This window comes from Gopherus flavomarginatus, chromosome 12 (assembly GCF_025201925.1).
Source record: "Gopherus flavomarginatus isolate rGopFla2 chromosome 12, rGopFla2.mat.asm, whole genome shotgun sequence".
Taxonomy (NCBI): domain Eukaryota; kingdom Metazoa; phylum Chordata; order Testudines; family Testudinidae; genus Gopherus; species Gopherus flavomarginatus.
Window position 1 is genome coordinate 52,215,059 of NC_066628.1, and position 16,906 is coordinate 52,231,964.

Sequence of the window (16,906 nt, forward strand, 5' to 3'; positions counted from 1 at the left end):
AATATCTCCAGAGATGGAGATTCCACAACTTCCCTAGGCAATCAAACGCCACAAACAGCACGGCTTGCATGTCCTCGAAGCAGCCAAGCCCCTTCCAGCACTCAATGTACTGCCCACCCAATCGTAGAGCCTGCAAGACACAGGGCAGGGTACCGTAGAGGGTCCACCCAGCGAGGGGCAAACAGCTTCCCCAGGAAAGGGATGAGCAGTAGGTCAGACAGCGAAGGGTTAATCCTCCCAGCACCACCAGGCTGCTCAGCATCACTATCCCTATGGAGGAGATACAGAAAGGAGGCATGTGGGAAGGGGCTGCAGCCAGGTCACACTGCCAGGAGTGGAACCCAGGAGTCCTGCTCACCAGAAATGCTTCCTCACTGATCTTTAGTGCAGTGGTTCTCAACCAGGGGTCCGGGCCCCCTAGGGAGCCATGAGCAGGTTTCAGGGGGTCCGCCAAGCAGGGCCAGTATGAGACTCGCTGGGGCCCAGGGCAGAAAGCCAAAGCCCCACCACATGGGGCTGAAGCCTAGAACCATGAGCCCCACCACCCAGGGCTGAAGCCAAAGCCTCAGCAATGTAGCTTTGCAGGGCCCCCTGGCGAATGCCCTGCTTGCTATCCCCCAGTGCCAGCCCTGGCTTTTATATGCAGAAAACCAGTTATTGTGGCACAAGTGGGCGGTGGAGATTTTATAGCATGTTGGGTGGGCGTCAGAAAGAAAAAGGTTGAGAACATCTGCAAGCACCTAGTGAGTGATGTGCCATTGGGGACGTTCTCAAACCCATCAGACCTACTGCCTACCCCGAGAAACGGCCCCAGAAAAACCATCAGTCCCCACTGGAGCCCCAGCTCGGGCCCGCAACAGCAGCCCTCAGCCCCCCGTCCCACCCAACCTGATTGCTGCTCAGGAGAGTTTACGTGGAAAGCACAGGCTGCCAGACGGCGGGCTCTCTGCATCCCTTCCATTTACATGGAACTGGTTCTGCAGCCCTGGTGCTCCAGTGGGTGAGTGACAAACACGAGTGATCAGCTCCCTCTAGGTGGCAGTTGATGCTCAAATGAGCCAGTGGAAAATTACTGCCAGAATGCAACTGGCAAATTACAGCCCGGTCTGCAGCTCATAAACCCGGTGCCATTCCCCGGCTAGCAATTGTGCTCAGAGTCACTGGCGGCACAGGCTCAGGCTCTGCCCAGCTCTCCTCTGTTTCAGAGACCAGCACCAACAGGGATGCCAGCACCTCGGCCTGGCGCCTCCCAGCTGGGGACAACAGGGATGAGACAGCAGGGAGAGCTTGAAACTGGCATCTGCTGCATTTTCCAAGGGCCTGAAGGGCTTCTGGCAGCAGCCATGCCCAGGGCTGTGGGAAAGGGTGCAAGAGCTGAGAGTTGGGCTCATGCCAAAAGTTATAGCAGGCAGCTACTCAAAACAAGAAGGAACTCCCAGCCCTATGGGGGAGGCACTGTGGCCCAGACCCTCCCATGTGTGGCCCAGGCCATGTCAGAGGTAGCAGCATCTTCCTCCTCCAGTTGTTGGGTTGGTGCCTAAGCAACCCCAGGCAGCAGCATAGAAATAGGGACTGTGCCCTCAGGGCAGGGTCTCTGGATGATCAGATTCAAACCAGCGAATCCAATCAGCTCATCAAAACAACCATAGCCACTCCTGTGCCTGCCCAGAGCCCATCCATCTGCAGAAGCCCCAACAGCCAGAGGAGTCTAACGCATCTGGCACTCAGCTATGCCACATGAGAGCAGAGGGAATGGCCCCCAGCCTGAGGGGCCCCCACAGCAACGCACCAGCCCCAGCGCTCTGCAGCCTGCCCCTGATGAGCAGATGCCTCGGGCTGCATTTGAGAACACTAGCCCGCCTCCAAAGCCCTCACCAGCACGCCAGCCCCTCTTGCTGCTTCTGCTGAGACGGCCAGTGAGGGGGCAGTTAGTGCTGCGTGGGGTGGATAGACAGGCAGAAACCTGCCCACGTGGAATTGGGTCTGGATACCACTGCCAACCCCCAGATCCCAGTGCCAAACACCTTGACCTTGTCAGGTATTCCCCTCCCCCGCCACCTCAGCTACTAGAGACATTTTAGGTCTTTATCAAACCAAGCAGGACTCAGAAGCCGCCTGTGTGGGAGGACAGAGCTGCTCGTGGGGGTGGGGGCAAGGGAGAGCCACATGCCAGATAAGCCCACACAGGGGGATTAATGGGAAATCGATGGGGCTTTGCTGGTCAGGGCCAGTCTCCCGATTAGTGCAGTCAAGTCACTACTGGGAAAGTGTCTGCTTAGCAGGCTGATTTCCTCCTGCCCCAACTCCCCAAGGCTCTGGGTGCTGCCAAGCCAGACCTGGCCCCATAGTCTCCTCACAACTTATCTAGCCACTCCCTACAGCTGCACGTCTCATCTGCTGGCCACACATGTCACCGGAACACCAGGTCCTTGATCCCGAAGTGGGTCTCAGCGGTGCCACTTGTGCACAGTCGGACATGAAGCATGTTGTTTGGTGTGGGCCAGAACTCAGAGTGGATTCTCAAAGAAACTGGCGAGAACAGGGGGGAGATCCTTATAGCCTCTCTCATCTACACAGCATCCCGCCAGAGTCCATCCACTCCTCCCTAGCCAGCTCCCCCGCCACAGAGCCTGACCAGTTCCCCTCCTTCACCCAGCCAGACTGTCCGGCCCTTCTTTCAACCCCACATTCTCCCCCTCGCCAGGCATCTCTCAAGGCCTTGAAGTGACATCACAAGTTCAGGAGAGCTCCAGTTCCCAAGCTGTGCCCTACCTCAGTACAGGTGTTTGAGGTAGTTTCTGACCCAGGGCTGGGCCCCTGAACCCCCCAGGAAAGAAACCAAATCAAATCCTTTTCATGTCCCCAGCCAATGGTCCAGGTCCCTCAGCAGTAACAGGCAGCTTCTTCCAAAGCAAACCAGCCCCCAGCCCCACAAAGAGCACACTTGGCCTCGTGCCCTGGCCCACCTCAGATCCTGCAGCGACTTCACGCCTCTGCAGCTTTAACCAAAAGCAAACACCCAGCAGATGCTGGGGTCCCTCAGCAGAGCCCCTACTGCTGCCCAGCCCTGCATACACCCCTAAACTGGAAGATGCCGGTTGCCCTTAGGGATCCTGAAGCAGGGGGGCATTGCAGAACTGTCCAGCTGAGAACTTAGAGGCCCCCACAAGCCTGGAGCTCACTGGCCAGAAGAGGGGACTGGGACCAGGGAATGGAACATCACAGGGCCAAGCTGTGGCAGCTTCAGAAGCTAACACATCCATCCACCCCAGCCCAGCAGGGGTCACCCCCGGACTGGGGCTCACACTACGCCTGAGGACGTGGATGAGCAAAGCCCCAGGATGAGGCTGGAAGAGAAGCTCAAAGCCTGGCAGTGTCAGTGGCAGCCCCTTGACATAAGAGTCACTGAAGCTGCTGGTGCAGCCCAGGGCTCCGCCACCCCCTCCTCCCCCAGCCCGTCTCGGAAGCAGCACTACACAAGCTGCTGCAGGCATATTTCCATAATTTCACATGCGCCACAAACGACTCGGCAGCTCCCAGTCAATTCCTCATCAGGCAGTGGTGACACTTTATTGACTCTCCCAATCTCTGCTCTCCTGGGGCTGACAAGTGCACAAAACGCTTCCCTCCAGCAGCAATAATGTGCTTGCAATTTCCATACTAATCTCCCCAGCCAGGAGGAGCCATCCCACAACACAGACAGGCTTTCCAAACACTCCTCTGAATAAGAGCCCCATTCTGATCCTTCACCCTTGGGCGGGGATGACAGGGGCTGTCTATCCCCTGTCCTCCCATGGCCCTCCAACATCTTGGGGAGGGGACACGGTAGTACTGCTGCTGCCCCCTGTGCGTCCCAGGCTTCAGCACAGATGTGGCAGCTCTCCAACCCTGTGCCTTGGCTGCAGACAGCACCCCCAGAGCACTGACTGGTGAACAGTTCATGCTTCCTTCTCCCAGCTTTACTCAGTTCAGGCTGCTCTCCCCAATGGGCCTGGCTAGCCAGTAAAAATTATCCTTTAGATCAGGAGCTGTAATTGCTTCCGTGATGCCAAGGCAGAGACCCAGGAGCTGCCATCTCAGGCTGAGACTCTCCTCTTCCCCAGCAGCACCAGCAGAAGGATGCAGCAAAATCTGCCCTTTAATTCTACTTCCCTGCTCTGGCAGCTTTGGCCGGAGGGCAAAACCAGTCCCAAGCCCCAAGAGAGAAGAGCCTGTCAACAAACATTCAGATCTCTCCACAGCTGCTATGCAGCCTCAGCTTTCCCCACCCAAAGCTGCCCTAGTCCCAGGATCTCTCAAGCAGGTGGCACTGTAGGAATGGCACAGAGCCCTGACTGCAGAATTGGGGGCAGTTTATATCATGGTCTGTCTCTACCCCCACAGCAGGAGGTGCTGGAGCATTAATGGGAGTTGGAGAGAACACAGTTATTCTGGTCACAGCCAGGGCCCCCCAGGTATTCTGAGAGCAGGTTCACTAACCTGTGCATTCTGGAAGCCAGGGCCCCACGGGAGCCATACAGTAACTACAACTTCCAAGAACATCTCTGAAACAGAAAACAATCAAAGCCCAAACTTGAAATTCATGAGTCTTTCCCCCAATCTAACTCCAAGTTTTCTTTCCTCCCCTCAGGACTTGCAGGCCACAAGCAAACACAAGCACAGAAAAAGGGTCTCAGAGGCACTAAGAGACTGAAGAATATAAAATGCAAAAAGATTTCTGCTCAGGAATCACAATAAGAGGCCGCGAGGAACTGCAGCTCTGCCAGGCACTGTTTATTCCATCTCATCAAGAGAAGCTGAAGTTCCTGAGCAAATGAGTGACACAAGCAGTCAGGCACCGAAGCACTGGGGAGAGCAAAAATTAAATAACATTGACATTTTTAATAACCATTGCAACTGTTTGGGCCCAGAGGCAGCATCTTTCTATGGAAACATTCAGCCAGGGGTAGAATTGCCACTTTTGTTGGGTTGTTTGTATTTAATGACAAACTCTTCTTGAGTCTGACTTTGCAGAGGGAGCCGAGAACTGACAGGTCTCACCACGCCAGGGAACGAATGTGTAAATGGGAACGCTTCCACCCCAAGACGAACGCTGAGCTCTAGGAAGGCCCAGAGTGGCTCAGGAGACACAACTTGCCCTTTTGGCAGCTTGAGGCAAGAGCAGGCACAAGTCAGCAGCTGATGGATCTGCAGAGGCACCCAGACGTAGCTAGGAGATGAGCGCCAGCTATGGTGGCATCAGACACCAACAATGAGAAAATAAAAGTCCAGAATAAAGCATCAGCCACGTTTAGCTAACCCTCCAGTAACTGCCCCCCGACCACAGCCATCTGCTGAGGCCAATGCAGCTGCCGTTCTGCTTGGGGCTCTCCAGTCTGCTTCTCTCTCCCAGTGCCACCTCTCCTCCCCCACCACAGATGTGCAAAGGAGCAGCCCCAGAACCACTGCTCTGTGCCCTTAACCCCTCTCCAGCAGGCACATATGCCCCCAGCACAAACAAGCCCAAAGTCCTCCTCGATGGATGGAACCAGCAGGATGCCCTTGCCTAGCCCCCAACAGCCGATCACAGCCCCAAGGGCCTCATTAGCTCACTTAGCAGCGGGGTGGGGCCCCTCCACAACCTCCCCCACCCAAGGGAGGCTAGGCAGTGGGCCAAGCACAGTGCAATGTGGGGCCCCTTTCTCCCAGGCCCAGGGCTCTGCTCTGCCCAGCGTTGACTAACTCAGTAAAGGAAGCACAAGCTGAACTCACGGAGAACTAGAGGCAGCAGAAACCAACACCGATCAGGAGAGAAAGCCCCACTCTGGGCTGGGAGGCTGTAGAGAACATCATGGACCAGGAGGGATCCCACCCACCCCACTTCTGCCTGGCAGGCTCAGCAGAGACCACAGTCTGTTCTCCCTGGCCATTGATCCAGTTGTTATAGGGGGTCCTAAGCCACTCCCAACCCTCCACTGACAGGGACCACTCTCCCTACCAAAATGCAGCTGCCTGGGGTAATCTGCATAGCACAAGAAGGGAAAGAGGATGTTTTGCTGGGAACACACACACAGCTGAGGTGGCAGGGGAATGGAGCAGGCCACTAGGATAACACTCCTACTGCAGAGGATGATTTATGGGCAGGAGGGACCCACAGTTCTGAAAGCATTCAGAGCTAGCCACGCGGGTCATCCACCACAGCAGGGCCAGGCTGAGCTCCAGCTGCAGCACCCACACAGTGACCATGCACACACAGCTGGTTGCACATGGGGCACATACAGGCTCCTGGAGCTGAGGCCACTGCACATGGGACTGTCACTGCCAACTCCCAGCAGCAAAGGAATTCAACAGGCCTGAGTTTACATCCTCCCCAAGATCAGCCACACAGGACAGCCACGGTGCAGTGCACTGATAGGGCTGCAGGACTCACTAGAGTACAGTGTCATTCAGCCCATATTCGTAGCCTCTCCTGGTTGCTGCTTGCACCCCAGCATCAGCTCAGAGGCTGCACAGAGCATCTGACACCCAGGGAAGCACCATCTGGGTCTCATCCAAACAGTGGCTGCGGGACAGCACGGAGCGGGCATGCACCTAGGACAGGGAGAGAAGGGCCCAGATCAGTTGGCCCTACATGTTGAAGGCAGAAGGAACCATTGTGACCATCGTCCGACCTCCCACACAGCACAGGGCAGAGAACCAGTCAGTGACCCTTGCATGGAGGGAACTATTCTTCCCTACTATGTACATAACAATAGCACACCCACTGACTTGGGGTTGACTGGAGTGAGTCCCCTGCTCTGGGGCGTGATGCTTATACTGCCTGTAGCAGGGTGACCACCTGCTCCAGCCTGGAAGGGGTTGGAAAAGCCCTGCAGAGGGCTGGGGCTGGGCAAGGTAAAACCCTGGCTGATTGGGAGAAGTGGCTGCAGCTGGGGCCATGCCTCAAACTGAGCAACAGGGCCTTGTAAGGCAGCCAGGGAAGCCAGGAGCAGCAGTAGGGGGAGAAGGGCCTGGTTGCAGGGAGCTAGAGACAGGTTACCTGAGTTGGGCAGGGCTGGGGAGCTCCATCCTGGAAAGCCCCAGGCTGTGGCCTAGCAGAAGGTCAAGAGGTCCTGGGGGTTGCAGAGGGCAGCCCAGGGGTAGGTCAAGGCAGCAGCTCCAACCCCAACCTTGCTGGTGATGAGTGGCTGATACTGCAGTCTGCCCCAGGGCGTGGGGTTAGACGATGACTGGCAGTAGCCTGATACTGAGGTGAAGTGGGGATAGTGGGTTGGGGGTTCCCCTGGGAGGGGGAGACCCAGAACTGTGGGGGTACTGCCAGGGGGCAGCACCCCAGTTAAAGAGTCAGCAGGGTCCAGGGAGGGACACGGGGGGCCAGAGGACAAGTGGATCACTGGCCTGCAGAAGGTGCTTCCTGGCTGGTAAAAGAGCTAATTCCCTGAGAAACCAGCAGGAGGCGCGCCCAGGGGTGAGTCTGCACATCTACACTGCCCACAATGGCATCAGCCTTGGTTGCTGCCATCTTACATCTTGAGAGGCTCAGGCGGTCCCTGAATGGCAAGAAGCCAAGATGCCAACATCAGAACAGGGCTCTTCTGGAGGGAGGAGAGTGCAAAGCCAGCAAGGAAAGTGTCATAACTTAGTCCCAGATTTGGACCTTAGCGTCCAAAATATGGGGGTTAGCATGAAAACCTCCAAGCTTAGTTACCAGCTTGGACCTGGTAAAGCTGCCACCACCCAAAAAATTAAGAGTGTTTTGGGGCACTCTGGTCCCCCCAAAAACCTTCCCTGGGGACCCCAAGACCCAAATCCCTTGAGTCTCACAACAAAGGGAAATAAACCTTTTCCCTTCCCCCCTCCAGGTGTTCCTGGAGAGATACACAGAAGAAACTTCCGTGAATCTAAGCAGAGGGATTCCACCCTCCCCCGTTTCCAGCCTGGAAACACAAGCACTTCCCTCTTCACCCAGAGGGAATGCAAAGTCAGGCTAGTAAATCTAACACACACAGATTTTCCCCCTGACTTCTTCCTCACACCAATTCCCTGGTGAACTGCAGACTTAATTCCCTGGAGTTCCCCACTAAAGAAAAACTCCAACAGGTCTTAAAAGAAAGCTTTATATAAAAAGAAAGAAAAATACATAAAAATGGTCTCTGTATTAAGGTGACAAATACAGGGTCATTTGCTTAAAAGAATATTGAACAAACAGCCTTATTCAAAAAGAATACAATTCAAAGCACTCCAGCAACTATAGACATGTAAATACAAAACAACAAACCAACTTTGTACTCACAACTTGGAAACAGAAGATTAGAAAGCAGGAAATAGAAAAATCCTTCTCATAGCTGAGAGAGAGTCAGGCAGAAGACCAAGAACAAAGGACCCACACACAAACTTCCCTCCACCCAGAGTTGAAAAAATCCTGTTTCCTGATTGGTCCTCTGGTCAGGTGCTTCAGATACTTATTTCCAGGTGAAAGAGACATTAACCCTTAGCTATCTGTTTATGACAGAAAGTCCCACCTCCCTGCGCAAAGGGGGAAATTCCTGCCCCCATCCAGCACTGAGGTGAAAGCGCTCTCCAGGCCATCAGCCCCCGTGGGATTTCCAGATGGCTGCACTGGTATCTGCAGGGAGGCTGGGCTTTTGGGAGGGGTCCCCCAGGGCCTGCCCAATGCAAGCCCCAACCCTGACAGCAGCCAGGCTGATGTCTGAGCATGTCCCAGGCAGAGACAAGCCCAGGCCAGCAGCACTATTCCCACTCACTCACCAGAAGTGTCTTTCGCCACCCGTTCCACTCTGCCGAGGGCAAGAAAAGACCCAGATCCTGGCCAGGATCCCACTCCCCAGGAGAAAGGCTGGGAAAGCCAGACCTGGGCAGAGGGGACCTGCATTCTACAATCACCTTAAAGTTGGCTAGTTTCTTGGGCTGAAGCCCTGGCTGTAGATGATTTTCATCCGCTTCACCAGTGTATTCTTGCCACTTTCTGCACCACCGGCAGGGGCCAGGCAGGAACCCAGTGTGACAACCAGTGTCGGGAGGGGACGCAGGGATGTACAGGGGGCAGGAGAGGAGGAGGAGACCAGGAACATACCTGGGCAGATGCTGGGGGGGAAGAGAAGAGAGGGGAGGCGAGCACTCACATTGAGCCGGGAGGGTCGGGGGGGGAGGGGGAGGGAGAGGGAGAAGAGAGAGACTGGAATGTAGCCAGGCCCTGGGGAGACTGGCCACGGAGGACAGGGGGCAGGAGTGGCCCGAGAGCTGGGGAGCGGGGAGGAACAGCCCCCAGAGCTGGGGAGCGGGATCCCAGGAACAGGGCAGGAGTGACCCCCCCAAGCTGGGGAGCAGGGCCCCGGGGGGGAGGGGTGCAGGAGCAGCCCCCTGAGCTGGGGAGCAGGGCCCCTGAGCCTCCCACGTCCCCACCCAGCAGCAGGATCCGCACAGTGCCCAGCTCCTGCTAGATGAGGCAGCAGAGCCCCACGGACCCAGGCCTGGGGACTTTTCCAACTTCGTCGCTGCAGACAAGCAGCTGCAGGGCCTGCCCCGCCGACTGCAGAGCAAGGAAGGCAGCAGCTGCCGCCCAGCTGAAAGCGCTGTGCAGCCCCAGCCCGGCACCAGCTCTCCAAGCCGCTGGGGCCGGGGCAGCGCCAGTCGGACACGGGCTCGCTGCTCCAGCCGCCCCCTGGCCCACTCACTCAGAAAACGTGCAGTGCTGCCCCCAGGCCTGGGGGCTCCTCCACTGCCCCGCCCCCGTGCGGGGCCACTCGCAGCACTCAAATGGCTCAACACGTTTATTAATTTCCAAGAAACGTACAATAGCAACAGACGGAAAATAGTCAGGCTGGAGCCACCCAACATTCCCCCAGGGGGGACTCAGCACCTGCTGTTCCCACGTGCGGGCCGGGCAGGTGGACTGCCTGCTCCGTGGTTAGAACAGGCAAGGCAGCAGCCCACTCGCAGGACAGACAGACAGGCCGACTGCCCACTCCCTGGTTAGAATACAGGCGAGGCAGCAGCCCACAGGCAGGCAGACTACCCGCTCCCTGGTTAGAACAGGCGAAGCAGCAGCCTACGCACGGGATGGGCAGGCAGACTGCCCGCTCCCTGGTTAGAATACAGGTGAGACAGCAGCCCATGTGCGGGACGGGCAGGCAGACTGTCCACTCCCTAGTTAGAACAAGCGAGACAGCAGCCCACAAGCAGGAATGGGCAGCAAAGGCAAGGAGAAAGCCCGCTGTGGTGTGTACTGAGGGCCAAAGTCCACATCCTTGCTGCTGTAGGAAGAGGGGCCCAAGGAAAGCACATGCTTAGTGCAGCTAATGGCCTCCCTGATTCCCCTTGGGAAACTATTGGCACTGAGCCCTTCCCCCATGCTCCTGCTTGCTGCACTGCCCACCCCACCGATCCCATTTCTCAGTATGGAAGTGGCAATATATTAGCACCAGCCACAGGCACCACAGAGCCTTTCCCCCAGCTGTTTGACTCAGTACCAACAGAGCTGAAGCAGCTCTGAGCACTGCAGAAGGGAGTGGCCTGTTCCCAACACCTGCCCATACACAGAGCAAGTAGCTCAGCATACAGTAGCTGGAGGTCGTCTCCCAAAGACTGCAGCTGATGCTCTGTATCAACTGTGAGGGCTACTGCTACAGGTTAAGGGCCTGAATGATTCTCACAGGTGCTAAGCACCCACAAGCTCTCACTACAAATTCTAGGTGCTCAGAGGTCAAAATCAAGGGCTTGGGCAGGAGCAGACTCTTCAGTTTGTAAAATTCTTGTTGATAGCAAAAAAAGGAAAAAAAACCTGGAAGGATGGTTTGAAGCAGACAGACTCCTAACAGCATAACCAACCAAAATCCCACACCAAGTGGAGCAGAGTCCTGCAGAGGGCACAGCACTTCCCACATGTCAGAAGCCAAAACTGGCAGAAGGTAAAACCACAACACGTTAAAACATTAATTAGAATTAAAACTTCCTTTAAAGGAGTAAAACAGATCTCCCCCTAGGAAAGAAGGTGGCTGGGGGCTGATTAAGAGAAAACTAGGAAGCAGCATCCTAGCTTGTCATCTCTGCACAATCTGCAGTAGGATATGAAGAGGGAAGAATGTGTGAGATGATGTCTTGTTGGGGACAGCAGCACTGTCCTTGCCTAGGGTAGGCAGGCTTCGCTTACTTCTCCAGAAGAGAGAACACTGCTGTGCTCTCCCCCTCCACACACTTGTTCTGAATCATCCTAGCTCTGCAGGCCTTTCTCATGCTCCTCTTCCTCCATTTTCTTCATGGCCTCCAGCACAGCCAGCTCTTTTGCTTCTTTCTTCTGGTTCCTGGCTTCAAACTCCAACCTGCAACAAGCAGGAGATTCCATGAAATTCCCACTCTCCCATTCACCAATATTCCCAGCAGCCTTTGCCCAGCCTGGAATAAGGGGGCACATAGCCCTTCTCTTGACCAGCTGGCACGTCAGAAGCTTTACTGTAAGCCCTCTGCAGAGCCACAGCCTCCAGAACAGCCACAGCCCTAACTCAGCCTAGCAAGTAGTTAGCATTATGTAGTGCAGGCAAAGGCACCACAATTTAGACTGTAAGAAGAGCTGTTTGCCCTTCCCCCCAGCCTCTGTCACCTGCCAAGCCGTGAAAGCTGAGGGAGTCTATGATGTGCAGCATACACCAAATGCAAGAAACTACTCATGTGCAGTACAAAGGAAAGGGGCAGATCCAGGGCACACACCTAATGAAGTGGTAAAATAACCTCTTATACTGATCACAAAGATGATCCTGAAATCCATACACAGCTCTGCCAAAGCCTCAGTCCTGCCCAGCCCTATTACAGTCTTAGCCCCTCCTAAAACAGGTGGCTCACTCTGCCAAAACTACTAAACTAGGATTTACTAATGGCCCTAGCCAATGTCCTTGGAAATGAAAGGCTTAGGCTTGAAAGGGCAAAATGCCAACAGCTGGCCAGAGGTGATAGCATAATGGGTTCCCCACAGCAGAGGAATTCCTACTCCTCCACAGTTAATAAGAACAGTAAATAAATAAAACACAAGCTTCTGAGAGAAACTCAAAGAGGGCACAAAAGTGCTTTAAGACTGAATGAGTGAAAGCATCACTGGGAAGTAGGAACTACATTAATTTTAGAGCTGAGGTAAGGTATGTACATGTGTGTGCTCAGCTGCAGATTTACATACGTGGGCATGTATGTAAATGGACAGTCAAGCTACTCATTTTCATGTACAGTTTTAGAAATTGGGCCCTAAGTGACTTTCCCAAGTTAAAAAATAAATCTGTGGCAGAGCTGGGAACAGAAGCCAGGTCTCCTAACTCCCAATTCTGTGCTTTAACCACAAAAACTTCCTCCTCCTGTCTGTTCACTATGGTTTGTTCTGATGCTGGTTATGAGATCAATCCAGGGCTAAATGTGAGAAGAACCACCTGAAGGTCAGGAAAGCCAACCTGTTCTTGATGATTCTTTGCACAATCAGGTCTGTAGTGAGGTTGCTGCCACTGTCCACCAGCCGGAAAATGCCACGTCTCTTGGGCTCCTGAAAACAAACACAGCAGGCTAAGATGGGAAGAACATCAAGGTCTTTGGATTTAAAGCCCAGTGAGTGAACAATGAGCAGAATCCAAGGCAGGTCCTGAGGGCCCCCAGCCTGGCACAAGATGTAGAATCCTCTCTTAGGAAGCAAAGAAAATCTCTGCTGAAAGCCCAGAAGCTGCATGGGTGCAAAGGCAGAAAGTGAGCTGGGTGCGCCACAGATTGGCTGCCCAAGGCTGGCGTAGCAGAGCTGAGATTAGAGGATTTTCCACTCTACCATAAAGGCAACAAAACAAGTCAGAACAAAACAATGATTAATGGAAAGGAACCATTCTGGGTGTTCTGTCGGTTCTGATGCTGCAGCTACATCAAGGGAGGATGGAAGCCAAAGCTACCTGCCAGGAACTTGTTTTGGCAACACACAACCTGACATGCACACTGAGCTGTGGAGTATCACCGGAGCAATGCCACATTCAGCATAAAGGGGGTCAGTGGCGGCTGTTGGAGGCTTACCTGGTATGGATCAGAGCCATCCTTATCTGGCACCACCTCAGTCAGCCCATGACACACAAGTTCCACCTGAAGAGATGAGCACATGGTCACTATTATAAATTCCTTTCTGAAAGTGCCACTTCTCCATGTCAATACCACTGGAACCAGATGGGGACCTGCCCCAAATTCTATGCCCACTGTAGGGGCAGCTTGGCGATACACCAAAGCCAACAGCTCACCCCATAAAGGCTGACAAAAGCACCACAGAGTCATGAGATGAGACATTCACAAATTAGCTGGTGTTGTGCCAACTCCCCCATACCTAAGTGCTTCCCAATGCCACAGTGTACCTTAGCCAACAGAGTCCTTAGCTCTGCCCACTCTCAGTATGCACAGACATATAGTCCAGCAAGTAGCACCTCACGTACACACACACACACACACACACACACAGCCAAGAATGAAAGAGGAGCTGGCACTCACCTTGAAATGATCCAGCAGATCGGCAGTAACTGCGTACGGGGCGCCAATCACCACCTCGGACACATACTGAAGAAGGAGAAGCCAAGCATGACTAAAAGAACGCAGAGTCTGGCCCATCCCCCAATAGTGGGCCAGCTGCTCAGTTGTGTGTGTTTGGAGATTTTAATAGGGGAACTGCAGTATTTGGAAAGGGGTCTCTACAACCAGTGATCATAATACAAGCGCTTTCTCTCCTTTAAAGAGCCTGGGCCTCATTATTGTTCTCCAGGTAGCAACAGGCTAGTGGTGGAGCCAATATGCAGTGAGTTTGCACCACAGTGGCAGACACCAGGAACCTGATAGAAGTAAAGTACTTCAGAGTCTTGCTGCTGGAGAACTGCAACCGTGCTTGTGCTATGTGAATTAAGTGTAAAAGGATCTAAAGTAAGAGCAAACATACATGTTTCCTACATTAATTCTGGTTGTATGCACACAGCATAACCACAGATGAATGACCCAGGGAAAGTATTTCTGGTGCTCCTTTAATCAGAGATTCCTAGAGTGCTACAAGAATCCTTTCAACCAGTGCAAAGTGCAGTCACTTCTTTGAAATAATATAGCAACCCTTCTACAGTGCTCAACAACGCTTATCCAGGACACTGTGGTTAACATCCCAACTCTTCATAAGAACGCCTTGGGATCTTTAACGACAAGTCATCATAGCCCTGGTTTTACCTTTATAGCGTTAAGCTGAGGCATGGATTCCATATGCCTTGACAGAACTCATGCCAACTACTTGAATGCCAACACTGGCTCCCACAACACTTGGATGTTCAAGTGGTCTAGCACTGACCAAGCCTGCCCTTACTTAGCTCAGGCATCTTATGAGAACCTAGCCCATCGTGGCTTGGCAAGCTGGTCAGCTAAAGTCACCTGACTGGTCAATTACTACCTATTTGACCATATTTCAACAGTGGCAAATATTCCAGCAGGAATACCCTGATGGGGGCAAAGCCCTACTGTTTTGATTGCATCATGGTGCCATGCTTCCATTTTTTACAGCTTCATATCATTGTGTTTCATGTTTTTCTGAGTTAAAATAACTCAGGTAACTTGATTTTTGTAATCAGGCATATGCATCTGTCTAAAGCTAAGCCTACTGGAGGCCATAAAGTCTTATTCTTTTGTTATTGTTCTAATAAATCAGTGCTTTTAAAACATCTGACCATGTTTGACATCGACAATATTTGACTAGTCAATTTACCAACCCTAGCCCAAGGCACTTTGGCTGCAGAACAGGACAGCAGTGTCTAATTCAAGAAGCAGAACTGTAGCCAGACACTCACCCTGCATGCCAAGACGCTAAGAGTTCTCTCGTGGATGTTCATGATGGGATAGTTCTTCCCTTTGTAGCGATTCACTTCCTATGGGCAAAACATAGCAGTCACCATTAGGGCAAGAGATGAGCCCTCCACCCTGCCCCTCTCCCTCTCCCTCCCTACATGAAACTCATTCTGTCACTGTGCAGGACTGTGACTCTCTCCTGAAAGCTTCCAGAGAACAATCTGTCTGGCTCAGAGAACATGGCCCTGTAACGAGGATGAAACAGGCATCCCTACTGCTCTGAGCCCACATAGAGGACCTGGACGCCAGGACAGCTCTCTGCCAGGACTTTAAGCAGCACTCTATACTGACCTGATCAAAGTGCAGCCCAGCAATGATGTAGGGTCTCTCGGCCTGCAGGTGCACTTTCTCCAAGAAATCCACGTGCCCAATATCTATGGCTTCTGTTAAGGATGTGGGACCAGCATCGCAGCTGGGGCAGCAGGAGGAGGAGAGCGATGCTAAGAAGCTGCAGTATGAGATGGGGAACCTGAGGAATTTTTGTCACTTGCTGCCCTTGTGTCCTGGGCATCTGCCCTCTTCCCATGAGCTCTGGACACCTACCCACACACCTTCCCAGACACTGTGTTAATCTGATTTTATTCAGCCTCTTCCAAAATTTTCTAATGGCTTTAGAAGCTCTGTGGAAGCTGGCCCAGCCCTGGAGACTGGGACAAACAGGGTAAGAAAAATATTCTCACAGGCTGATCCACAGCATTGGCTGACCCTACTGCATGCTGCGTTCAGTACTCCCTGAACAGCTGTCACTTAGGTCACTGTGACAGGTGGCTTTTAAGAGGGAATAAAGGAGATCTTGGAAGGTCCAACCATCTTCACTCTCCAAACCCTATTAGCTGTAAATCCATCACTAAAATGGAGCTGCAGCTATTTTCTCAAGCCCATTTCCCTATGACAGGCCAAAAAGCCATCAGTTGAAGAGCCCTGTTCCTTCCCCTCTTTCTCTCCAGAGAGAAAAGGAAGAGGCAGTGCACAGTCCCAATCCTCTGCTCCAGTGGACACGTGTAAGACAGACAAAGACCACAGCCTTCCCTACCCATCCCTATCTAGACAGCACAGAGTCTAAGGATACGGAACAGGTCAAAGGCTCCAGCCACATAGATGATGGTGTCTCCTGGCTGCGGCTCCTTCCCAGATGCAAATTGGATGATCTTTTGGGATGTTTGCAGGAACTGAGAGACTCCAGTCCAGGGGCTGTGACCTTTAGGGCCCTAAGCAAAGGAGAATAATGTTTCAGTCCCAGTAGCACAAAGCAGGTTCAAATGGAATCTGGGTATCACATAAGTAGCCCGAGAGACAGGGCTATAGGAGGAGGATGCTGGCAAAAAAACAAGCAGGAAACCTGGCTAGCAACAGCTTGCATTCCTTCCTGGGATTCAGTATTCAGGCATGACCACCTCCCCTTACTCACACAACAGCTTCTTCTGACCCATCTCTGCTAGCTAGTCTCTGAGCTCCACCAAGAACCTCATAAGGAGATGCTGGAAAGAAAATGGGAAGGAGGATGAGCAACAGAGCACCCTAGGCCTGGTACATTAATTTAGCAGGCAAAGATAAACCAAGATGGGATTAGATTTACCAAACTGGGAGGGGTTGCAAGTGCTTTGGAGGACAGAATTAAAATTCAAAATGATCTGGACAAACTGGAGAAATGGTCTGAAGAAAACAGGATGAAATTCAATAAGAAAAAATGCAAAGTACTCCATTTAGGAAGAAACAATCAATCAGTTACACATATAAAATGGGAAATGACTGGCTAGGAAGGAGTACTGCAGAAAGGGATCTGGGGGTCATGCTGGATCACAAGTTAAATGAGAGTCAGCAGTGTAACACTGTTGCAAAAAAACAAAAACAAACAAAAAAAAAAAACAAAAAAAAAACATAATTCTGGGATGTATTAGCAGGAACGTTGTAAGCAAGAAACTAGAAGTAATTCTTCCGTTCTGCTCCGCACTGATGTGGCCTCAGCTGGAGTATTGTGTACAGTTCTGGGCACCACATTTCAGGAAGGACATGGACAAATAGGAGAAAGTCCAGA

General features: G+C 52.8%; 1 protein-coding gene across 11 annotated transcripts in view; it reads right to left on the minus strand.

Moving 5' to 3' along the window:
* Positions 1-45: 45 nt before the first annotated feature.
* The window catches only part of LOC127032638 (ethanolamine-phosphate cytidylyltransferase-like), a 38,515-nt gene continuing 21,654 nt past the window's right edge, over positions 46-16,906 (minus strand). For 4 of the 11 annotated variants that reach the window (XM_050919956.1, XM_050919961.1, XM_050919957.1 and 1 more), the window contains 7 exons: positions 15,941-16,079; positions 15,163-15,245; positions 14,814-14,891; positions 13,489-13,554; positions 13,027-13,092; positions 12,429-12,517; positions 9,753-11,318 (listed from right to left, as the gene is read on the minus strand). In XM_050919956.1, the coding sequence (XP_050775913.1) occupies positions 11,210-11,318; positions 12,429-12,517; positions 13,027-13,092; positions 13,489-13,554; positions 14,814-14,891; positions 15,163-15,245; positions 15,941-16,079 (630 nt within the window). In that variant the 3' untranslated portion in view covers positions 9,753-11,209. Of the gene's footprint in view, positions 131-4,479; positions 4,545-4,758; positions 6,571-6,980; positions 7,530-8,495; positions 9,085-9,752; positions 11,319-12,428; positions 12,518-13,026; positions 13,093-13,488; positions 13,555-14,813; positions 14,892-15,162; positions 15,246-15,940; positions 16,080-16,906 lie in introns of those variants that run through there. The other 7 variants (XR_007768851.1, XR_007768857.1, XR_007768854.1 and 4 more) reach the window with 7 other exon arrangements.